We start from the raw sequence: 22720 nt of genomic DNA on the forward strand, positions 1-22720 counted from the left end.
TTCTGCTGCTGTAATATTGCCAGTTTAACTGCCTTGAATTGTATTCCAATACTTAAAACAACAACAAAAGCTCTTCCTGCTTCAGGTACACGCCCCTCGATTACGCTTTGCTTGGTGAACGCCATGAAGTGATCCAGTTCATGTTGGAGCACGGTGCCCTGTCCATCGCAGCCATACAGGACATCGCTGCCTTCAAAATCCAAGCTGTCTACAAAGGGTACAAGGTCAGGAAAGCTTTCCGGGACAGGAAGAATCTCCTCATGAAGCATGAGCAGTTGAGAAAAGATGCTGCTGCCAAGTAAGTTTGAGCTGGAGAGATTGTTTTCTCACAACTCAGAATCAGAGAGGAAGGGGCAGGGTGGTGGGAGTAGCCAGGAGAGGGAATCTGGAGAGAATCTGAGATAATTTTGAACCCTGTGCCCATGTCACCCTTCTGCTCACCAGTCTTTCAGAGGACTGTGGCTAAAATGAAGGCTGAAGGCCTAGTCTCTACTTTGCGGCTGTTCCTCTTGTTTAGTCCTTGATGTTCTAACCCAGGGACAAACCACTGCCACACCCACCCATGGCAAGTAGTCGGAGGGTGGGCGTGCTCCCACAGTGAGCTACAAAGAGGTAACTGGTCTTCTCGCCTTTTCTGTCTTTCCAAAAGAAACTAACACCAATGTCTACTCTACTTTCACTAGACTAGTCACAGTCTAGTTTTGATTTGATTAAAGCAACCAACTTGTATAAATAACTTGCTTTACTCCACCTAGTCCTTAACAAATTTGTACTAAATAAATGTAATTTATTCAAGAAACATTGATTGAATTTTTAATATAAATACAAAACTATTGGATGGAACCTACAGAGAAAATAGTAACTATAAAAGCAAAATACTTGCTTCAAGGACCTCACACTTGTCTGGATAATGATACAAAATGTGCAAAATAGTCATTTATGCCTGTTATACATTGTGATTATTTTACCATAAATGAATGATTTTAGATTTTGCTTTAGTTTACCTTTTCTTAAATAGCAGGAGAGTATTGCATTAGCAGGTATAGATCCCAAAACTTCTAATGATAAAGATGTGAAAGACAGGCAGTTTCCTACAGGATAACTTCCTGGGCTGTGTCCTGAATGTTTCCAAATCCTGGGTTCTTCCAATTCTTGAATCCTTCCATATCGTGCCCACAAGGGGGAAGCACAAGTGTGATAAATAAAAACTAAAAATAATAATAAAATGCTGGGTAAACCATGGTAGTAAGAAGTTAAATACCACTACGAACTGAAATGCTAACCATAATGTCAGCCTTTGCTGCACGAGACTGACAGAAACACATTATTTTCTGTGTCTCTGAAGCTACCGAAGTAGGTGGCGTCCTAGGAATATTATTTTGCATTGTTTTTCTCTTATTGAGGCTCTCTTTGCTTCACCGTTGCCAAAGAATCCAGTGTTAACCTAAAGCCTCTACATGCATCTTTTTCCAGCCTTTTTCAGAAAGTTCTGTGCATGTGAGTGACACATATGACAAATCCTGAGTTGCAAGTAAATATGCTCTACAAGGGATAGAATATTATATTTCCTTCAACTGATGTTTCTATAAACTTCAGTTTAATATGTGAGAATCTGTTTTCAGAATTTGAAGTCATATCCACCTGAATATGGCAGCATGACTGACTTCGTATGTCCCTCAAAGGACTGTATTAATCCACACACATTCCACGTTTTTTTTTGGAGAAAGGGGACGCTGGAATCCTTCCCCCATATACTCCCTTTCCAGCAGAATAGAAGGGTTGTGGGAGAGTGGAAAGAAGACCTGGGTTCAAATCCAGCCTCTGATATTTACTTGTGATGAATTTCTCTCTCTCAGCCTCAGTTTCTTGATGTGTAAAACATGATCACTTAGACCAGTTGATTTCTAGGCACTCTCCCAAGTCTTCATGTTTAGTGAGCTCAGCCTCCTCCTTCTCTCTTTTGTCTGTGGTGCTGCCCAGAGGCTGTCTACCTGGGGTCAGGAGTTTGGATTCAGTGTGGAGCTCGGAACTAAGAATACATTTATCAGGAGATGTCCTCTACAGAGGGAGGGGTTTCAAATAATGAGCCTCAATAAAGTACGCAATGGTTTACAATAGTTTTTTCCCTAACTTGCCCTCATGTAACTCCCAGCCCAGAGGGTTTGAAACGACTAGATTTAGGAAACATTTAGTTCACCTTTATTTGTTATCCTAATTAATTTCACTATTGTTCTTTGTTCTTAATTCTTAGTTTCTGAAGTTCATTTTTTAAAACCCTTTTAAATTGGAGCTGTGCTTACTGTGATAATATTTGAAATTGCCAAATCTGAAAAATTATAATCTCCTTTACTTTTTCTCAATCACAATCTTTCCTTTAGTGGGTGTCATTATTGGACGGAAACAAGTTTCTTACACTTTTAACTATCACCTCCTATAATCATTGTAGCATAGTTCTCCAAGAGAAATATTTAAATGTTAAAGAAACTGATTGAATTTGTTTTAATTTTATTTCTCAAAAGTTATTTCTTAACATCCGAGTCAGTGTTTAATTTTTAGTTGGGTTTTTGTTTTAAGGAACAAAAATCAGAATGTTAAATTCAGTCTGTGCCGCAGCTGCCTCGTTAACTAATTAGGTAGCCCAGGCACATCCTGTTACCTCAATGTACCTCTCCCCATTTCTCACGACAGGGTGGCAAAAATCACCTTCCTTAAAGCAAGGATGTGAAAGGAACATATTAAACTTCAAGTGATTTCTAATTTACTGATAGAGAAATTGGGAGAGAAGTTTTAGTCATATTTTCTAAGGCGTGTTTTTTAGAAAATACTATTTAAGGAATAGTTATAATCCATTTAAAAGCACTTTATAGCTCATACCGCACCACCTGTGTTGTTGCCAAAATGAACATTACTATAATTTACCCGCCAAAGCACACAGTTGAATGCACACTAAAATAAGACAGTATTTATGTTGATCACTCTTCTTTCCTGAAGCTTCCTTTTTGCCAGGTTTTTATTTCACTCTCTAATCTCAGATCTCCTCTAACTCGCTGACTCCTCCTTCTCACATCTTTTTAATTATCCCATCTCCACGCTGAGGACAGCCCCTTGGGCTAACTCCTGGGACTTCTACTCCTGCTATATTTTTTCATTGAAAATGTACTTACTCCTAAAACTTAAATTACTTCCTCTCTGTAGATAACCCCTTAATCTGTCTCACATCTTGACCTCCTGGAACTCTAATCCCTGGAACTCTAACTCATCAGTTACCTCCTGGGCATTTCCACTTGACTGTCCTTTTGTTACTTGCAGGATTTCAGATCGCTGGACATTTTCATTTGCATGTCTTATTGTCAGTGTGACTTCAGACTCACTGTGTGAAACCTACAGCTCACCACAACCTCTCTTCTCGCATCCTTATTTCCCTGCTAGTGCTGCCTGTTTATTCCTCTTTTGAAATGCACTTTTATGTCCTTTTGCTTTCATTCTCTGTCCCACCACTCTATACAGGCCACCATTCTTGAATACCAGCCATGATGCTATGTAAGACCTTTCAACATTTTGCTTCCACTTATATCTCCAAGTCTCATTTCTCTCCACTACTACCACCCTCCCACACCCTCCCACTTGAGGTCTCGGCCATCCTGACCTTGCTTTACTTCCTTTCACACCACTTTCTTTCCTTACCACACTCTCTGGGAGACCTTAGCTTCTTTCTGGCTAGTGTATGAGATTGAATGTGTCTCCTAGGGTTATATAGTCAAGTCCAGTGCGGGTCACCCAGTTCATACTCTTGTGATGCTTAAGTCCTTTCTACAGGACATTGTCCTGTGTCCTCAAAAAGTCAAATGACAAGGAGTTTTGTACCTCTCACGCAGTACATTCCATTAGTGGACAGTTCTATCTGGCAGAAGTTCTTCTCTACCTTTCGGTTTTGCGCTACCCCTTGAAGCAAAAGAGAAAAGTCTAAATCCTTTTCCATAAACCACTTTCAGATAATTAACGAAAGTGCTCATGACACTCCCGCTCATACCCCAGTCTCCTTTTTGCCTCATAGTAGATGCTATTGCAGCCTGCTCCCCAAACACCTTCAGTTTGTCAGTGTCAGTGCCAAGGTTGACCCATAGGTCTGACTTTTCTGCTCATACTGTGGTCTGACCCATGATTCTGCTTCATGCCTTTCCCTTCTCTGAGCCTCAGTTTCCCATCATTAAGATGAAACAATTTCTTAGTCCAGGACAGGGCTCCATGAATGCCCTTAAACTATGTGCAGCTTTTTGTGTATCATGAGAACTATGTGAATTTAGGGGGAAGGGACCTGTAGATTTTTATTCCATTCTCAAATAAAGTCCATGAGTCCCAAAGAGAATTTTTTAAAAATGGACTAAGTAATATCTGAGGTACCTCCCAGCTGTAACATTCTGTAAATGCAGAGGTCCTAAAACACATGACATTTTCTTAGTCCCTTGAGAGGAAGTCAAAGACCAAATATTAGTAGGCCTGTTATTCAGCGACAATGAAGAGATAGAATCTGACAGACCCCCTACATACAGCGCGATACCAACTGAAAAGGTTAGAACTAAACCTTTGCTGTCTGGTGAGGCAGTCAGTTTCCTCTCACTGGAAACGTTCCAGCAGAAATTGAATTATCATCTCTCCAGGATAATATATAAGGAATTTTTAAGATTATATAAACAGCCGGTCTCTAAGATTTCTTCTGATTCAAAGATTCTGTGAGAGCTAGGTTGCGTGTCTGTGCTCATGCTCTCTCTGTGCCTCAAATAATCTTCTCTCATTTCCCTCCTCTCTCATTTTGACATTTTTTTTTCTTCCTAGTTAAATTAGGCTCTCACATCCTCTATTTTAGCACTCATCCCATCTAGAACTCACTATCTGCAGGAATGTATGGGTTTGATTCCGCACTAGATTGTCAGTTCCTTAAGAGCGGGGATTGTTATATATCTTCGTATCTCCAGTGCTTTAGAGTACGTGGTATATAGCAAGCATTTAATGATAAATGTTCCAATAGACGTCATCAAAATGGCGGCATGAGACATTGGCTTGGTTGTAAAAAATAATAATAATAAATAATAATAATAAATGTTCAATAACTATCCCTACACAGGTCTAAGACTTGACATAAGTCACTCGTCATTCTAGGCCTTAGTTTTCCCCTCTGTCAAATGGAAGTGTTGGACCCAAGACTGTCTTAGTCTCCTTCCGCTCTAATACTGTGATTCTCTGTAAGTTTACTACTTTAACTTGTTTGTCTTACTCAGGCAGCAAACACATTTATCCTCAGGACGCATGCAAGTGCGTATATATTTGTGCATTTGGATTTCCAACTCCCTCTGTATTTATTGTGAGCAAACCATCATTTGACAGGTTTATGATTTTAAAAAGAAACATAAGAGCAAAGGAGTTTACCACTGCATGTACCTGAACCTTAGACCCCACTATGTGGCTTCCACAGAGAGTTGTATTTGCCCAGAAGAAATGAATTCTATTAGACACTGCATTCCATGAATATTCAAGTTTCCATTGCCCTGAGTGTAGGACCTAAGAGAGGTTCAAGAGATGTAACTAAAATGGCTTCCACAGAAAAGGGAGTTAGTTGTGTGGTTTCAACAAGGAGCATTTTCTAAAAACATTCTTAGGCCCAGCCCTGTAGCTCTTAAACTGCATGGCTCTCCTGCCACACCCAGATTTTTCCACTTCGAACCAGATCCAGTCGCAGGGCAGCTTATCTTAACAGCTTTATCTCTAGATAAAAGTAATATAATTCATATTATATTTATTACTTTATATAGTGCTTTACAGATTACAAAGTTCTTATACACTAATTCATTAAATCCGTAAAATAACCCAACAAAGTAGACAAATTAACTCTCCTTAATCTCACTTCATAGATGGGAAAATAGCACACTGAAGTTAACTTGCCTGAAATCACACAGCTAGTAAGGGAGAGAGATGGCACATGAACCTTAGTCCCATCCCAAGCCAGGGTCCCCCTCATTGTCTGGTTCAGGGGAATCATCCCACCAGTCATACTTATTATGCTAGAGACTGTCTGCAGATTCCAGCACCTGTCTGATAGGCCAGCATGGAACAGCCCTAGCTTCTTTTTTCTGACTCATACCCAGAAGTGTAACTGCTAGGGATAGAACCAGACCCCTAAGTCAGCTTTTCTCCTGACCCAGTGCTTATTCAATTCTGCCGTTGTTTCCAGTGATTGTTAAGAGAGTGGTGCCAAGCCACCATCATCAATTCTGAAGCATAGTTCAATAAAATGTTCCTATTATTCTCAGAGCTAAACAGCAGAGCATACCAATATTTTCCTAAATCCTTAAGAAAGTTAAGAAAATTAGTTGGCCCCAAGCCTATACCAGGACTATGAACGAATGGCATTAGCACAAAGCCAGGTTAAATCATACAACAACAGGACACACTAACGAGACCTCCGTTTTCTGTGAAAACTATTTAATCACATCTCTTAAACCTCTCTTATGTCCTGTATTCATGGCAATGAAAACTTGAATACTCATTGAATGAGAAAGAGGCTGCCTCTTTCTGCAGTGTCTCATAGAATTAATTTCTTTTGTCAAAATTAGGCAAATACAACTCTCTGTGGAAGCCACATAGCAGGGTAGAAAAAACCCCCGTCAACTTCTGGGACTTAAACTTTCCAAGTCCGGAGGCAGGTCTGTGCCATGTTGTGCCGTTGCATCCAGTGGTGAGATGCTGAAGCCGTTGGATATTCAAGTCATTTAAGTTACTGCCCTTGATCTGGCTCCCTTCCCGTCAAGCAATCTTTTGATCACTTAGTTTCTTGTTGGCCCTTGTTTTGCAGTTGTCATCTAGGCAACTAATTTGTAGAAATCCCCATCCTTGGGTCTTCAATGTGGTTTGAGTAGGGGGGCTCCGGGGTATATCTCTGCCCCACAGTAGCCCTTCAGGGATTTGAAGGAGCATTGTGTCCCTTAAATCTCTTCTTTCCCGGACAAAACAGCCCCAGTTCCTTCAGTCCATCATTTGTAGACCCCCCTCACCCTGTGCGGCACAGGAAGGACCTGAAGTAGCTGCTGTCAAAGCTCTGATCCCTGGTTCACTTTCTCACCTTGTTATCCTGTGAGGCTCTGGGGAGCCACAAAAATTGCTGTAGAAAAGACACTATAAACCAGACTAATTGGCAGCCCCTCAAAGGCTGTTGTCTGGCCAGTTTCCCTTAAGATAATAGAAAAACAAGGAGGGAGAAATGTGGGACTATTTTATACATTAAGATTCGGCAATGGTAATAAATTCCCTGCTAAAATGTTATTTGCTGTGTCATGGACAGGATATTTTTTTCCTCTTTGCATTTTCATCTGAACTAGAATAACATTGGTTCTTTTTCTGGTATTTGTTTCCTAAACTTTACAAAAATAGGTCAAGTTTATAGCATAGCCCACCATGAAGATTAAAGATCTTTGGAATTCTGTAATAAATTAGTTGGAGGGAAAAACACTTACATTTCAGGACATTTATGGAGCCTAAGAGGTTAGGACTAAAAGCCACACTGGAATCTAATTTGAAATGCTGTTAATGGTTACTTTGATGTGATATTACCAGTTTCTTCATATGACCCAATTAACTTGTTAAATGATGGAAAAAGATTGAGTGAAATTTTTAAAAACAATTTTGTCATCGAGATGAATTTTACAGGGAGAAGTAAAGCAACTGAGTTCTGTGTCAGCTGTGTGTGTGGTTTACCACGTAGCCTTTGGTAAGTCACTTATCTCTCTGCATCAGTTTCCTTACCTACCAAATGAGAGTGTTGCCCTCAGTAAACTGAGGTTCCTTCAGCCTCTTAGACGATGAGCAGTGGTTCTGGACCATTTTTTCCCCGGGAGACAAGTCGATGTGGGATCGTGTGCTGCTCTCAGCAGCTCACGATGGTGATGGTGGTGGTGGTGGTGCCTTTGTTTTAAGGTAGCAGTATAGATAAAATAGGATGCAGGTTGTGCATAATTCCCAGTTCTAGGAATCCCACCCATCTTTTCCCCGATGATCACTATTTTACAGCAAGAACCATAGCGCTGGAGAACTGCACAACTATGGGCTGTATGCCACCTGGAAGAGTATTTTTTTAATTTAAAATGCGTTGATTTTTAAAAATCATTAATACACTTGTATTCATAAGTTGAGGGTCTAATTATTTATTCTGATGATTACATTCTTTCTCCCAAATGTGCTTATGTGGTTCTACCAAAATGAAAAAGCCACTCCCTGCACACCTCCCCCTCCAAAAAGTTTTCAGAAGGCAGAGCCCCCTTTCTTTCTGGATATCCTGATCTCTCTAAAAGCCTGGAGCCCTGTTTGTCCTGTGGCTGCCTTTGCTGCAGGCCCAGAAAGGTCTACAGTGGGAAGGTTTGCCCAGGGGCTGATTGTACAGTGACTTTTTAGAATTGAAAAGGAAAGCTGTTTGGTTTCCTAAAGGAAATAGAAATGACTGCTCATATAACAGTCTAGTGTATCACCTCAAAGCCCCTCTTAATGGCAGTGAGATCCATGCAGCTGCCAAGCCAGACCACCACACACACGTGTCTGTCTAAAGGACCAGTATTCTCTTAAAGCAGTTCTCTTCATCAATGTAAATAAAAAGAGCAGCACTCCCTCTGCCTGTCAGAAAAAAATGGCTAATAGATCAATTAGCAGCACTGCACCACCCAGATGCTTCTACCTTCTTCTGAAAAGCAGCCTTCTTCCAGACAGATGACACTGAAATGGCACCTGCTAGTATCTGCATGAATCTCGAGCCCTGATGATGACAGGCTGTCCAGCTAGCCCATCAATTGCAGTGCAGCATGCACAAGTGTCAGCCGTTGGCAAAGCATGTAACAAAACCAGAGTCAAATAAAAATATTAGAGCTGTACAGGTGTTAGCCACTTTCTCTGGGAAGGAACTCAGTGGGCCTGGACCCCAGATCAAGGGCTTCACCACAGGAAGACCTTCAGAAGGGGAAGTTCAGTTGACAAGGCTTCATATCAAAGACCCAGATAGCTATCATCTGGGTCTTCCCTGTCCCTTGAGATCTAAGGAAGTTTTGTTTCAAATTCCACAGTCTTTGGAAATCTGAAATCTATGACTTCTTGGGGGCTTAGGGTCACTGCCTTAGCTCTTGCTTCCACGTCTGGTATCTTAGCTCTGCAACTTGTCAGGTTGCTTATAAAAAAAGCACGTATGAGCGTAGTAGACCTTACAAAAAGTTGCTGTCATTGAGGAGCATCCCATTTCCTATCCCATAATGGTCTAGTTAACAGACCACACGGCACTTTCCTGTTCTCTTAGCCTTGTACTCAAGGTGTGGTCAGAAGACCAGCAGCACCTGCAGACCCTGAGTGCTTGTTAGCAGTGCAGAAGCTTGAGCCCCACCCCAGGCTTGTAAATCAGAACCTTGATTTTAGCAAGATCTCAGGGGACTCAGTTCATGACAGTGTGAAGAGCACAGGTCCACCATCCTTCCTGTCGCCTTCCCGTGGGCAGGTCCTCAGCCCTGGCCCGTGCTCTGCATGGTACCCAGTCTCTTCTCTTCTCTTTCTTCCCCCTCCCTTCTCTCTCCTTCGTTCTCTCATCTTCTCCTTCCCTATCAGGAGCTGCATACACATTCTTTGTGTCAGGACAGAGCAGCCCTCTTCTCTGGAGCCTCAGAGCCCATGACCACCTGGAGGTCTCACCTTCTACCAGCCCTCAATCCTGTTCCCAACCTTAATAATAAAGTATTTGCCTATACAAGGTCCCCTGCTGAGAGGGACTCTGATACCAGCTACTTCAATAAAAGAAATCTCTCCAGGGGCGGCCGGGTGGCTCAGTTGATTAGAGCGCGAGCTCTCAACAACAAAGTTGCTGGTTCAATTCCCACTTGGGATGGTGGGCTGCGGCCCCTGCAACTAGATTGAAGGACAATGACTTGGAGCTGATGAGCCCTGGAGAAACACACTGTTCCCCCAATATTCCCCAATAAAATTTAAAAAAAAGGAAAAGAAATCTCTCCATCTCATTACAAAAGATATCCCAGATTTTATAAAGACATCTGGTTTCCAGACAGACCCCTAAATCAATTCAGCATTGCAAGGTAGCGTATAAGTGTTAAACCTGGGGAAACTGAGTCTTCAACAGGAAAGTGACTGTGGGGACAGAGCAAGGAGTACAATTCCAGGCTCTTGGCCTCACGTGGAAAGGTGCTGGGTCGGGTAGTAAATGGTCATCAACTGTGATCGGATAGCCATCAGCTGTAGTTAGTTGGCTGTAGCTGTAACCAGTGAGCCATTGGCCACTAATATAGCTGCCATGGCTACACTAGCAGAGATGGTGGCTGGCAAGTGCAGATTGTAGAGAGGTGTGGATTGCAGTTAGCAAGTGAGGTTGGTTAGCAGAGAAGCAGCCGGCGGATTGTGCATCGTGTGGATCCTGCTTCCTGTATCTCCAACCCAGCCGCCAGCGAGAATATAGTGATATGACTCCTCCCCTATCTATTGCTCCGTGGGTGTTCCTTTTTGGCCTCACCATATCCTGCGTTCTTATGTGGGGAGCGGGAGCTGAGACCCCTCATGTCACCCTGTATGACAGTGACTCACTCGAGGTCATTTTGTGGTTATTGGCAGAGACAGGAGCAGAAAAGTTCATCCCAGTGCAAGCTTCTCGCCACTACACCCCTCATCGTTCTGCTGACCCTTTCAGTGGCTACTGGATTCTCTTCCTGAGCAGTAAGAGTCATCTGGGTGGTAAATACATATTGGGTGCCTACTGTGAATAGCAAACACTGGTCCAAGATCAGGAGAGGCAAAATGGGCCTAGTTTTCCCACATGACTTCCCTTTGCCCATATGGCTCCCTTGGACTGAAATTCTCATTCATTCCCGCCTGGCAAAACCCTGCATGCACATCTTTGAGAATCAACAGCTGGGACCGTGTGCTGGATTCCTCCAGACAAAATTAATCACTGCTTCCTCTGTGCAAGCACACTAGTAAAACATTTCTTCCATTACATGTTAGGTCTTTTTTTTCCTAGCTGGTCCGCTCGGATAGAAGTTTCCTCAAGAGAGGGCCGAACTCTGTGGTCCTCATTACTGTACCATTGGTGCCCCACACGGGAGAGGCTCAGAAAATGCTAGTTTTCTTCTTCCTTTCTTTCCCTTGGAAATTCCTACACATTAATGGTGTCTGTCAAACAAATCCTGTCCTTAACTCAGCCCCTTTATCCTCAAGCAGTTGCCCTTTTTGGACCTGGGCTGCCTCAGGCCATCTGTTTAACACTGCCGCTCATTTCCAGACCTGGCCTCCTTTCTCTTCTGTTGCTGTCCAAAGGTTCCAGCTTAGCCAGGAACTAGTATTTGACTCGCTACTAGTATATGATTTTTATTATTAAATGTATTATTAAATTTAATGTTACCTCAATAAATTTAATACTACAATTTACCTCATAAATTTCAGTTGTCCATTGTAATTCAGTATCTGTATACTCTAATTATACGCTCACCACCAGAAATCCCGTCTCCTTCCATTACCATATATTTGACCCCCTTTATCCTAGAAGAAAACATAGATACTTAAAAGTGAACATATTTAAAAGAAACCACTAAGCTTCTGGACGTTGGTCTCAGGGGTGTTTTTGTGAATTGGACTCCAGAGACTGAAAATCATCCTACCTTCTGTACCTCATCTGCAAAATGAGTGGGTTTGACTCATGAGCTAGAGCTCTCGATTGGCAGGGTTGCAACTCACACGTGTGGTATAATCAATTGTGAGGTGCTTTGTAATTTTTTTCATATAATCATTAAGGTTTGCCAATTGTCTTTTTGATAGAGAATTAAGGTTATCGTTACGACTGTAATTCTCAGTTATGTTCTGATGTGCTTTCTGAAATAGGAGAACAAGCTTGCAGACACACACCTTAGGATTGTGTTATGTTTCACAAAAAGCTCTCTGATTCTCTGTCATGTGTGTCTCAACAGGGCAAAGGCTGACCTCTAAGATTCTTTTCAGCTCCATCATCTTATGAGCTATAAAGCTTGGCGAAAGACTGCTCCTGGAAAATGTGAATTTCCAAATCCCTCCTGTGATGTGGTAGCTCTTCTTAAAATTTAAATCTCGTTCAGGAAGACTTCAGAGGTAACACACTCTTTTAATTTTTAACTCTTCCTCCTTGGCTTTCCTTCCAGGAAGCGAGAAGAAGAAAATAAGCGAAGAGAAGCTGAACAGCAGAAGGGAAGGCTGAGCCCAGATTCCACCAGGCCCCAAGCCCCTCCCTCTCTGCCTAGCAACCAGGCTGAGCCCCACAGGCAGAGCTGGGACCCCAGTAAACAGCCTCCCACCAGCAACTTGGCCCAAGGTCCTGAGCAAAGAGCCTGCAGAGGGTCTCCAGGCAGAGGGTCTCCAAGCAGAGCCACCCAGAAGGAGCAGCGTCTGTCCCCAGATTTGCAGGGAACAGACCCCAGAAAGCCAAACGGTAGGTGTATTGCTTTTGTTATCTGATACCAACCCATGGGCTGTGGGCCCCTTTTGATTGGTGTATTTAGACCATTTACATTTAAGGTAATTATGTCAGCACTTAAGTCTGCCATTTTTTAATTCATTTTCTATTTATTTTCTCTGGTTCTCATTCCTGTTTCTCTTTTCTTCCCTTCCTGTGGGTTACTCAGACATCTTTTAGGATTCCACCTTGATTGATTTATAGTGTTTTTGAATACATCTGCATAGTTTTTGTAGTCGTTGCTCTGACTATTACGATATACACAAGTGACTTATAACAGTCTACTAGTATCAGTGTCTTACCACTTGAGTGAAATGTGGAAACCCACTTCCATTTAGGTACCTTTACCTTCCCCACTTTTAAATATCTTTGCTTGCTATCAATAGTTTTATAATTTTGTTTCAATCCTCAAATATAATTTATAAAACTCATGAGGAAAAGAGTAGTCATATGTACCCATATTTTTTTTTCTTCCTTCCTGTTGCTCCAATTTCCTTCTTTTATTATTTCCTTTCTGTTTGAAGAACTTTCTTTAGCCAATTTAAAAGATAGGTCTACTAACAACAAATTCTTTGAGTTTCCCTTTGTCTGAGAATGTTTTTATGTCATTCCTGAACAATTGTTAAACCAGATTTAAAATTCAGGGTTGGCAGTTCTTTTCATTTAGCATTTCAAAAAAAACTTCCACTTCCTTCTGTCTTCTGTGGTTTCAGGTGACAAATTCAAATTGGTGTTCCTTAGTAACGTGCCTAGGTAACATGTCATTTCTCTCTGGCTGCTTTCAAGGTTTTTACTTTATCTTTGGTTTTCAAGAGTTGAATAGGATGTGACTTACTTAGCATGGATTTTTGCAGTTAATCCTGTGTGGAGTTCACTTAGTGTGTTGGGCGTGCCCAAGACCACCCCTAGGTTCAGTAATTTGCTAGGAGGACTGACAAGACTCGCTATACATCTGTACTCATGCCTATAATTTATTATAACAAAAGGATACAAAGCAAAGGGAAAAGGCATAGGGAGCGAAGTCTGAAGGAAACGAGGTGCAAACTTCCAGAGTTCTCTCCTAGTGGAGTCACACAGGACATACTTAAATACTCCAGCAATGTAATGTGACAACTGGTTAGACAACCTTTTTCTACCAGGAAAGTGACCTAAACCTAGGACTCGAGGATTTTTATCAGAAGTCAGTCACATAGGTACCATCTCTGCGTAACATATAGCAAAACTCCAGACTCCCATAAGGAAAGCAGATATTCAGCATAAACTGTATTATTTATACAATGCAATTTAAGAACATTGAGCCATTCTAATTGGTTAGAGAATAGTGAGAACACTCCAGAAATCTAAGTGCAAATGCCAACACAATGAAAAAGGCAAATAATATCTTAGTATTATTATGAAAATAGTTATCGTGTTTCCCCGAAAATAAGACCTAGCTGGACAATCAGCTCTAATGCATCTTTTGGAGCAAAAATTAATATAAGACCTGGTCCTATATTATATTGTATTATATTATATTATATTATATTATATTATATTATATTATATTATACCCGGTCTTATAGTAAAATAAGACCGGGTCTTATATTAATTTTTGCTCCAAAAGACACATTAGAGCTGATTGTCCAGCTAGGTCTTATTTTCGGGGAAGCACAATATGACTTTGTGAACCCCCAGAAAGGGTCTCTGGAATCTCATGGTCACCTAATTCAGGGCTTGGACAATTCAGCCTATCTCTCTGAACCTCAGCTTCCTTATGGGAGCTGTAAAATGGGGTTGTATTCTCTACCCAGCAAGGTAGTTGTGACTAGAAATAAAATAATTAATGTCGAGTCCTTGTTGTAGCCCATGACCCATAGTAGGTCTTCAGTAACCACTGTTATTAAACCACACTGCTGATCTAGCCAAGAATAACCACGTGAAAGTATACGTGAATGACCACGAACACTTCTAGACTATAATTCCATAGCCCACTTGACAGTGACAGTGCAGCAGCGATGCGTGCCATAAGGGTGGTATGATGCTTTGTTATATGTTCACTCGTTTACTCATTCAGCCTGCATTCCCCAAACTCCCATAATGTGAAAGCCATGTTGAATTTCCTCAAGTTCGTTCTTAGCTTGAAAGCTTGGCATATAACATAGAAAGGTTGTATTCTGTGTCTAAAAGGCTGTACCTTTTTAGATTACTATTTAAATTTACTGATTTAAATTTTTTAAGTAAATTTATAGTGAAATTCTGTCCTCTATGCATATGGATAAAAAGTGCCACTGAATAACACAGTTCACCTTTCTCTGGACTTCATAGCAATTTCTTCTTTGCTCTTCCAGGCTTCACTCACAGTCTCTTCATTGTCTTTCCAGCTTCCATTCACCAACCAGTCCCAAAGTCAGTGCCATGGTTTTAGATTTTTGTTAGGCCAGCACCACTCTTTTTTAGGAATTAGTTTCTATGTTGCTTATCTCTTATGACAGTACAAACCACCCCCAAAACTAAGTGGCTTAAAACAACAACGATTTATTATTTTTTACAATTTTGTGGGTCAACTGGGCAGTTCCTCTACTGGATCACCTGGGCTCACTCAGGTGGCTGCTAGAAGGTTGGTGGGCTGGAAAGTCCAAGATGGCTTCCTTCATGTGCCTGGCAATTGGTGCTGGCTGTTGGCTAAAGTGTCTCAGTTCTCTTCTCCATGACCCTTCATCCTCCGGTATGTTGGACCATCTTCCTTGCATATCATTCTCAGGCCAGTGCTCTGAGAAAGAGAAGGCAAAAGCTACAAGACCTCATGAGGCCTAGGCTCCACAATTTTCACATCACTTCTACCACATTCTGTTACTCAGAGCAAGTCACAAGGCCAGCCCAGGTCCAAGGGGCTGGAGACATAGACTCCACCTCTGGATGGAAGATGTTGCCAAATCCCATTTTAAAGGTGAGTGCATACTGGGACGGGAAGACTCTTTGGCCATTGAACAATCTATTGTAAGGAGCAGTGTGCTCTTCTGTATCCCTAATGCCTACCAGTGTTCCTGGCACAGAAGAGATATGATAAATATCTGTTGAATGGTACTAGCTGGGTGCTTGAGATTCAGAGATGAAAGACAGATTGTTAAACATGACACGAAAAGCATTCATTGGGTATACTCTTGTTTTCTGTAAGAATCTATTTTTATGGCAAAGCTTTGCTTCTATTCTGTTCACTAAATCACTGATGTATGCATTTATTCCACAGGTATGTTTTTGAGCCCACACTATGTGCCAGCCACACTGAATTATAATTAAGGCTAAGGACCATACCAGCAGCATCTTTCTTATAGCAGTAAGCACAGTATTGGTTACCTATGTAAATACATCTTAACCTGACTCCTCCTGCAAAGCACCCGTTCAAAGTGTGATTGGCTTGGGGTTCACTCTGTATCCTAAGAATTATATTTAATGCCTTCAACTTCAAATGGACAACTTTTCCCCCTAATCCGGTGCTTTACAGAGCAGAGAGAAGGGAGAGCACAGTTATTTCAGACTTTTTATAACTACACATGATTGTGGATCGTGTTCATGCTTTTATAAAACACCTTCCAACAGTTGTGCTGAAAGGCCAATCAGATCTGCCGTGGACCTGATCACATACTGGCAGTCACCTCACATCCTGTACAAGCGTGGAGTTTCAGTTGTTAATAACCAAGCCTTCTGCCCTTTCATTCCACTGATACTAGTTAAGACCGCCTTTCCTCACTTTTGGTTTAAAGGTGATCAAGTACATGGTTTTAGAATGATTTTCAAGCCATGCATGTGGAGGTCATGAAATTAATTTAGTGGATTGGGCCAGGATAATTTTCATGAAATAGACTACAATAGAAAATATCAAAGTATATTGCACATTATGAAGTTAGTAAGTTCTGTTGCAGATATTATCTGTGTACATGGATGTCTGTATGTCTAGTGTGTATGTGTGTGTGTGTGTATACGTGTATATCTGTATACTGGGCCACAATGGAAGATTTAATTCTTGCTATGGGTTATTGTAAAAAAAAATTTGAAAGTTACTGTTGTAGAACAGTTCTGAAGCAGGGGCGCTCCTCATTCATTTGAGCACGGGAAGTGGCATCCTGAATAAGAGACATTTGGGAAGAACCCGAGTCAAATATGCAGACAGCCTCAGAGCAGCCCAGCATCCAGACGTTGGGGAGACTTGAAGGAAGGGAGACCAGTGAGCCTGATTCAGAGGAGAGAGGGAGCTCCAGTGTCATAAGCAGCTTTTGCCCCACTTCACCTGCTTCAGAGGCCAGACTACAAAGGAAAATACCGTGTTTCCCCGAAAATAAGACCACGTCTTGTATTATTTTTTGCTCCAAAAGACGCATTAGGGCTTATGTTCAGGGGATGTCCTCCTGAAAAGTCATGCTAGGGCTTACTTTCTGGTTAGGTCTTCTTTTCGGGGAAACACGGTAGGGAGATACTTCTAGGAATCAAGACTAGCCATTGACTGGAGCTTCTGTAGCATAATATTCCCAGGAAACCCCCACATAAATTGGACAAAGGACACCCCAAGCCACTTCATGTTGGCCACATAAATAAGCGTCACAGCTGCTTCAAATGATCAGTGCTCAAGCAGTGTACACCTTGAGGGGTGGACATCCCACCAGGAACCCAGAAATGGAAATCACTGACCCCTTCTTTTTCTCCTTCATCCTATCTCATAGAAGTAGAGAATGTTAGGTCTTGAGGGTCATTAGAAAGCATGTATTACAGGCTCCTCAAAATAAATCAGGAAACTGAGGCCATGAAAGAAGGGTTTGCCCAAGGTCCCTTAACAGGGATTTCTTTCTTCTCTCTCATAATAATTCCTCCCTTTTTGTTATGTGTGATCCATGCAGAGCACAATGGCTAAGTGCACAAGCTTTGGAATCAAATAACCTAGGTTCACATTTAGACCCTACCACTTATAAGCTGTATAATCTTGAGCCAGTTGCTAAACCTCTCCGAGCCTCCACTGCTTTATTTGTAAAAGAGATAATAAGTTGTGAACATTAATAACACATGTACAGATTTAAACACAGTGCCTAAAGCACTATAAATACAAGCTGTTATTATAATTAACGTCCTTATTATTTCAAAAGAGGGGAAGGAAGGAGCCATAGTGTTTAGAAGATCACTGTGGCTGAGTGGAAGGTGGATGTGGGTGACCACATAGGGCCTACACCCAGAAACAGCCGCAGTAGGGTGATGGGTAAGGGGTGGACTTGCGAGGTAGAATTAAGATGACATGGTAGCAAGCAGATTGTTTGTGGGAGGTGGTGGGATGAAGTTGTCTTTGAAGCAGTGTGGTTTTCAGGAGAGTGTAGTGGAGGAGAAACTCAGTTTTAAGGGCCATCCGTGGTGTTCTCTTCTTCTCACCATGTGGGCTACCAGAGCGAATGGGTCTGACTGGTGGGAGTGTAAGTGCGCCCTCCATTTGGTACCCGTGTAATGGCCAAGGCAGCAAATTACCACCTACGTGCCAAGACGCCCTGGTCTCTTTTCCTTGCTACAGTTGTATGTACTCAAGTATCTACTTATGTCTTTACTTGAATGTCCCAAAGGCATCTCAAACGCAACCTCTCCAAGACAGAACTGAATATGATTTCATGTAAACCTGCTCCCGAAATTGCTTAATGACATACTCATCCATCTGTATGTTCAATCCAGGAGTAAAATCTAACCATTTTCTTTGCCTTTACCACCCATATTCAGTCAATCACCAGGTCTTGTCACCTTTACTTCTTAAATCTCTTTCAAATCCATTTTGTCTGTCTCATCCACCACTGTCACCCCCGCATAGTCTAACGTACTACCTTTGTCTCTACCTTGAGCTATCACAGTGTTTCCTTGCTGGTCTTACTTATCTGCTGACTCCCCTAATCCATTTACCTCTCTGTGTACATAATGGTGTCTTCAAAATGAAATGTCATCATATCATCCCGTACTCAGGGCCCTGGAATCAGCCACTTCTCCAAGGAGCAGGGAATTTTATCGTAATTTTATTGGCTTTTTTCTGGGTTGTTCACTGATATCCTCTGTCAGTTTTTACATTGGTCTTAAATTGTCCCCAAATTTCTAAAAGCTCTTTATCTAATAAAAACAGTAACCTTTATCTATCATATGTAATGAATGTCTCTTTTTAGTTTGCCTTTTGTTTAATTTTTTTCTTTTGAGATTTTTCTCCTTGCGGTTTTATACTAAGAAAAAATTTTCCCCACTTCAAGATCTGATAAACACGTGTATTTTGTAATGTTTACAATTTCATTTTGTTCTATAGTGAAATTGGGATCTAATGATTTCTTTTTAGACAATAAGCAGTTGTTCTAGCCACAGACATGGAAAAATCCTGATCTGCGACTGGCTGTGGGCTTTGTGAATAATGGCTTCTGGACGAGTCCAGCATCCCCTCTGGGTTCCTACCCAGGGGCTCAGCGCAACTCATCCCTCACCACAAATTCCAAATGTTATCTTCATTATATATTTTTATATGTGGGTATATTTTTAGCTTTCTGTTCCTTTTAACTGGTCTATTATATCATCTAATGATATAAATAATGTGATTTGGGTAACATTATTTATATCATTATTAGTCAACAGTACCTAGTAATATCTACCAATCTCTTCATTATTTTTCCTTTTAATAGAGTTTACTTTTCAGAGCAGTTTTAGGTTCACAGAAAAGTTGAGCGGAAAGTACAGAGCGTTCCCGTGCACTCCTGCCACCCCACTAACTTCCTATACCAGAGCAGTACGTTTCTTAGTCGGTGAGCTGAGCTGCTGCAAAGCTGGGCTTCAGGCCCTGCACGGGTCAATTTACTATCAGTTCAGCCTTTCTCCTAAGACAGCCTTCCGTGGTCCCGGCAAAAACACTGCTTCTGGGCAGGTTCTGGTCCTCAGACCTCAAGGTATTGGTTCCCCTCGGGATGTGAACCCCCAAATGCCTTTCTCATCTCTCTTGGTGTTCTGAATCTCCTGGATCTTGGCCTCATATTTTTGATGTCTTCAGACAGGTGGTTTCTAATATTACATTCAACTTTTCTACTGTCCGCAGTGGTGAATATGCCTCAGTCCTGCCTGTACAGAAGCTTAAGTTCCTTCACTGCTTTTTACACTAAATTTTTCACTTTAGATGTCCTATTTAGTTCTTTTTCCAATATATCCTTTTCTCAAATTTTAATTTTCTTTTGTGTGTTTAATTAGTGTGTGTGCATGCGCACTGTGCTCTGTTAGCTTTAGTTCTTGTTGATCGAAGCTTGCTGTTGGACCTGTTCCTGTTGATCCTGGTAGATTGCGTCCTCATGTGTTTTATAATTTTGGACTGTGAAGTTATTTTCAGGAGGACCCCTCTGTGCAGCCTGAATTGAGATCACACCACATGAAAGCAATACTGTGTTTGCTTCTATGAGTCTTTTGCTTCTATGACATCGCCATCCTGAGACCAGTTTTTATATTAATTTTTCCAATAGGTTGAAAATAATACCAAACCCATGGGAGACTTTACCCTATCCAGAACCAGGCGGAGACAAACTTCCTTTTCATCTCCCAGTGCCGGCAAGCAGATTTTTTTATCTGGACTATCATTTCCCTTGGGTATACCACCTCAAGAGTCCTGGCTGCATGCAGGGTCTTGGTTTTAGTTAACTTCCTGCCGGCAAGGCCTCCTCTTCTGTTCTTACCTGGATGTGAAAACACAGCCAGATATTTAGTAACACCAGCTGTTGCCCACTCCACCGTCACTACCTGCCTAGATCAGCTCACACACTTCTTACTGATTTTCAGTTTTCTTTGTTTTTGGCTCCCAGAATTTCTTTTATTTTCTTGAAGGCACTCTGGTGCTTTTAAAAGGATGCTTATTATACTTTCATCAGCATTTATTGGTACTTAAAAGTACCAATTATTTATTGGTAGTGGGAAGACTTTCAAGTTATCTAACCTACCACTGCTAGAAATAGAAGTTAAGGTATTTTGTTCTAATCATAAACACCACTATCAGGTGATGCTATAGGATGGGTCTCGATATTCTATGTAAACAGATGAGCAGACTGGCCCTACTCTGCAAATTTTGGACAATAAATTCTTTCCTCTTTCCCTTGTTTCCCCAAGAAACATCCAGAGAACATTCTAAAGGCCGATCTTCCTGTGTCCACTTCAGCCCCAGTGAAGGCAACGACGGAAACAGGTGTCGAGGAGTCTCTGTTGAAAAGTCCAGAGGTGAGACAGTTGGCGAGCAGCGGTGTGACAAGGGGAAAGGCTTCCTGAAGCAGCCCTCCTGTAGCAGGGTGGCTGGGCCTGGTGAGAAAGGAGAGGACCCCAGGTGGGCAGCTACAAGCCTTCCACAGCAGGATGGCCACCGCAAGCCCAGCAGGCGGCATGACACAGCACCCAAGGCCAAGTGCACCTCCCAGAAAAGGCGCATTCAAGAGCTCAGAGGAGGAAGGTGCTCCCCAGCTGGTTCTAGCCGACCTGGCAGTGCCAGGGGAGAGGTGGTCCATGCTGGGCAGAATCCTCTCCACCATCAGATACCAAGAAACAAAGCAACAGAGGACAAGTTCGAAGGAGAGATGTACTCAGATTTGCCACAGAGCACAGAGGTGTTGAGGTCAGGAGCCAGGAAGCTGGGGACCTCTACCCCGTCTGAGGACGCTCAGATGTCTAAGGAGACTCATCCAGCTCCTGGGCCCCTCTCTGTGCAGAGCGTGAATATCGACCTTCTCCCTGTAGAGCTGCGGCTGCAGATAATCCAGAGAGAAAGAAGCAGGAAAGAGCTGTTTCGCAGAAAGAACAAGGCAGCAGCAGTCATCCAGCGGGCCTGGAGAGGGTAAGGAGTGGCAGCGTCTTTGGTTCTGCGGTTGTCCCGCTACCCCCGACATGACACCCCTGAGCACCACCATGTTTTCTAGTGAATTCCATGTGCTGGCGTGACAAAGCCAAGGTAACTGAGCCTACCCATGAAATTCACACGTATAGATTCTAGTACTTTATCCTGGATAAGCTATTTGGAAGGTGTTTTTGGCCAAGAAAGATAGGAAAGCTCCCAGGATAGGCTGGTGTAAAGACAAAAGCCCTTGGTGTATAGCCTGGAAGCCTGAGTTTAGCTGACGCTCTAACAGGTTGTCTGACTTTGGGCAAATCACTTGGCTTCCCTGCCCCTCAGTTTCCTCATGTGGAAAATGGGATTTAACAATCGCTGCACCGGTCCTGTTCATATGGCAGGTTGTAGAATGAGGTAATGTGCGCTTCATAAATTCTAAAGCCCTACACATGTAAGGTATTTTATATTTCTTCTTTTTATGCCTTTACTACCCAGGAATTAGTCATAACCCCAAATATCTAAACCAAGGTACATACAGTGGATTGAGTGACTGAAATTTATTACAAAATCCTGTGTAAGCATCTGCCAAGGCCCCTGAGAATGTGGGGTAGGTGCTGGGAGTAGGGGTGGAGGCTTCCTAGAATACTAAGATACCTCCAGGGAGGAATTATGGGGGTCTGGGGGAGTCCTTTGCTGCAAGTTTTCACATATCTCATAATTTCCTTCACACTGCAGGCCCCACTAGGGCCTAAATCCAGATTAGGCCTTACAGTGACGACCAGTGCCCAGGCCAGGGCTGGCCACTGCCAACAGGTGGGGGTCACGTGGTCTCCATCTCGAGAGAGGAAGGGTGATGGGGGAACAAAGCAAGCCAGACACTGGGGGTACAGGAGTGCTGCATGTCAACGCCCCCGTCAGAAGACGAAAGGGCCAGACAGCACCTAACATTGGCAGATGAAGGGAGTGCGGGAGAGCGATTCTTGTGAGACCCCAGGAGAGGTGTCAGGGTCTGCTGTGCCCAAGACTGTGTAACCCAGAGCCAGGCCATCTGCTTCGTGCTTGCACAGCCTTTGCTATAGTGTGTCCTTAAGTCTGTTCAAGCTTTTGGCCGCTTACAGTCGTCTCACACCTTTGCTCTCCCAACCACACCAGGAAGCCATCGTGATAAAGATTAGTGTCCCCATTTTCAGACGAGCAAATGGTCTTAGAGTGGAAACAGGACTTGCCCTCGTGGTGCAGATCCAGCACTTGAAGCTGTGTCTGAATCAAGTCCAAGGCCTTTCCCTGACATTCTCAGTAAAGGTGGTGTTTGCTGTGGTCAGGATGGTGGAGGCAGAGCAGGCCTCATGCTCATCAGCTGAGGTCAGGCTGGAGGAGACGGGCTGCCTGGA

General features: G+C 42.5%; 1 protein-coding gene across 3 annotated transcripts in view; it reads left to right on the top strand.

Annotated features, from left to right (window-relative positions):
* The window catches only part of INVS (inversin), a 119204-nt gene that overhangs the window by 85464 nt on the left and 11020 nt on the right, over window positions 1-22720 (top strand). Inside the window, exons 12-15 of one of the 3 annotated variants that reach the window (XM_033122485.1) lie at window positions 86-298; window positions 12195-12481; window positions 20621-20728; window positions 21211-21335. In XM_033122485.1, coding sequence (XP_032978376.1) covers window positions 86-298; window positions 12195-12481; window positions 20621-20728; window positions 21211-21335 — 733 coding nt within the window. Of the gene's footprint in view, window positions 1-85; window positions 299-12194; window positions 12482-20620; window positions 21336-22720 lie in introns of all 3 variants that reach the window. The other 2 variants (XM_033122484.1, XM_033122483.1) reach the window with 2 other exon arrangements.

This window comes from Rhinolophus ferrumequinum, chromosome 12 (assembly GCF_004115265.2).
Source record: "Rhinolophus ferrumequinum isolate MPI-CBG mRhiFer1 chromosome 12, mRhiFer1_v1.p, whole genome shotgun sequence".
NCBI classification, from domain to species: Eukaryota; Metazoa; Chordata; class Mammalia; order Chiroptera; family Rhinolophidae; genus Rhinolophus; species Rhinolophus ferrumequinum.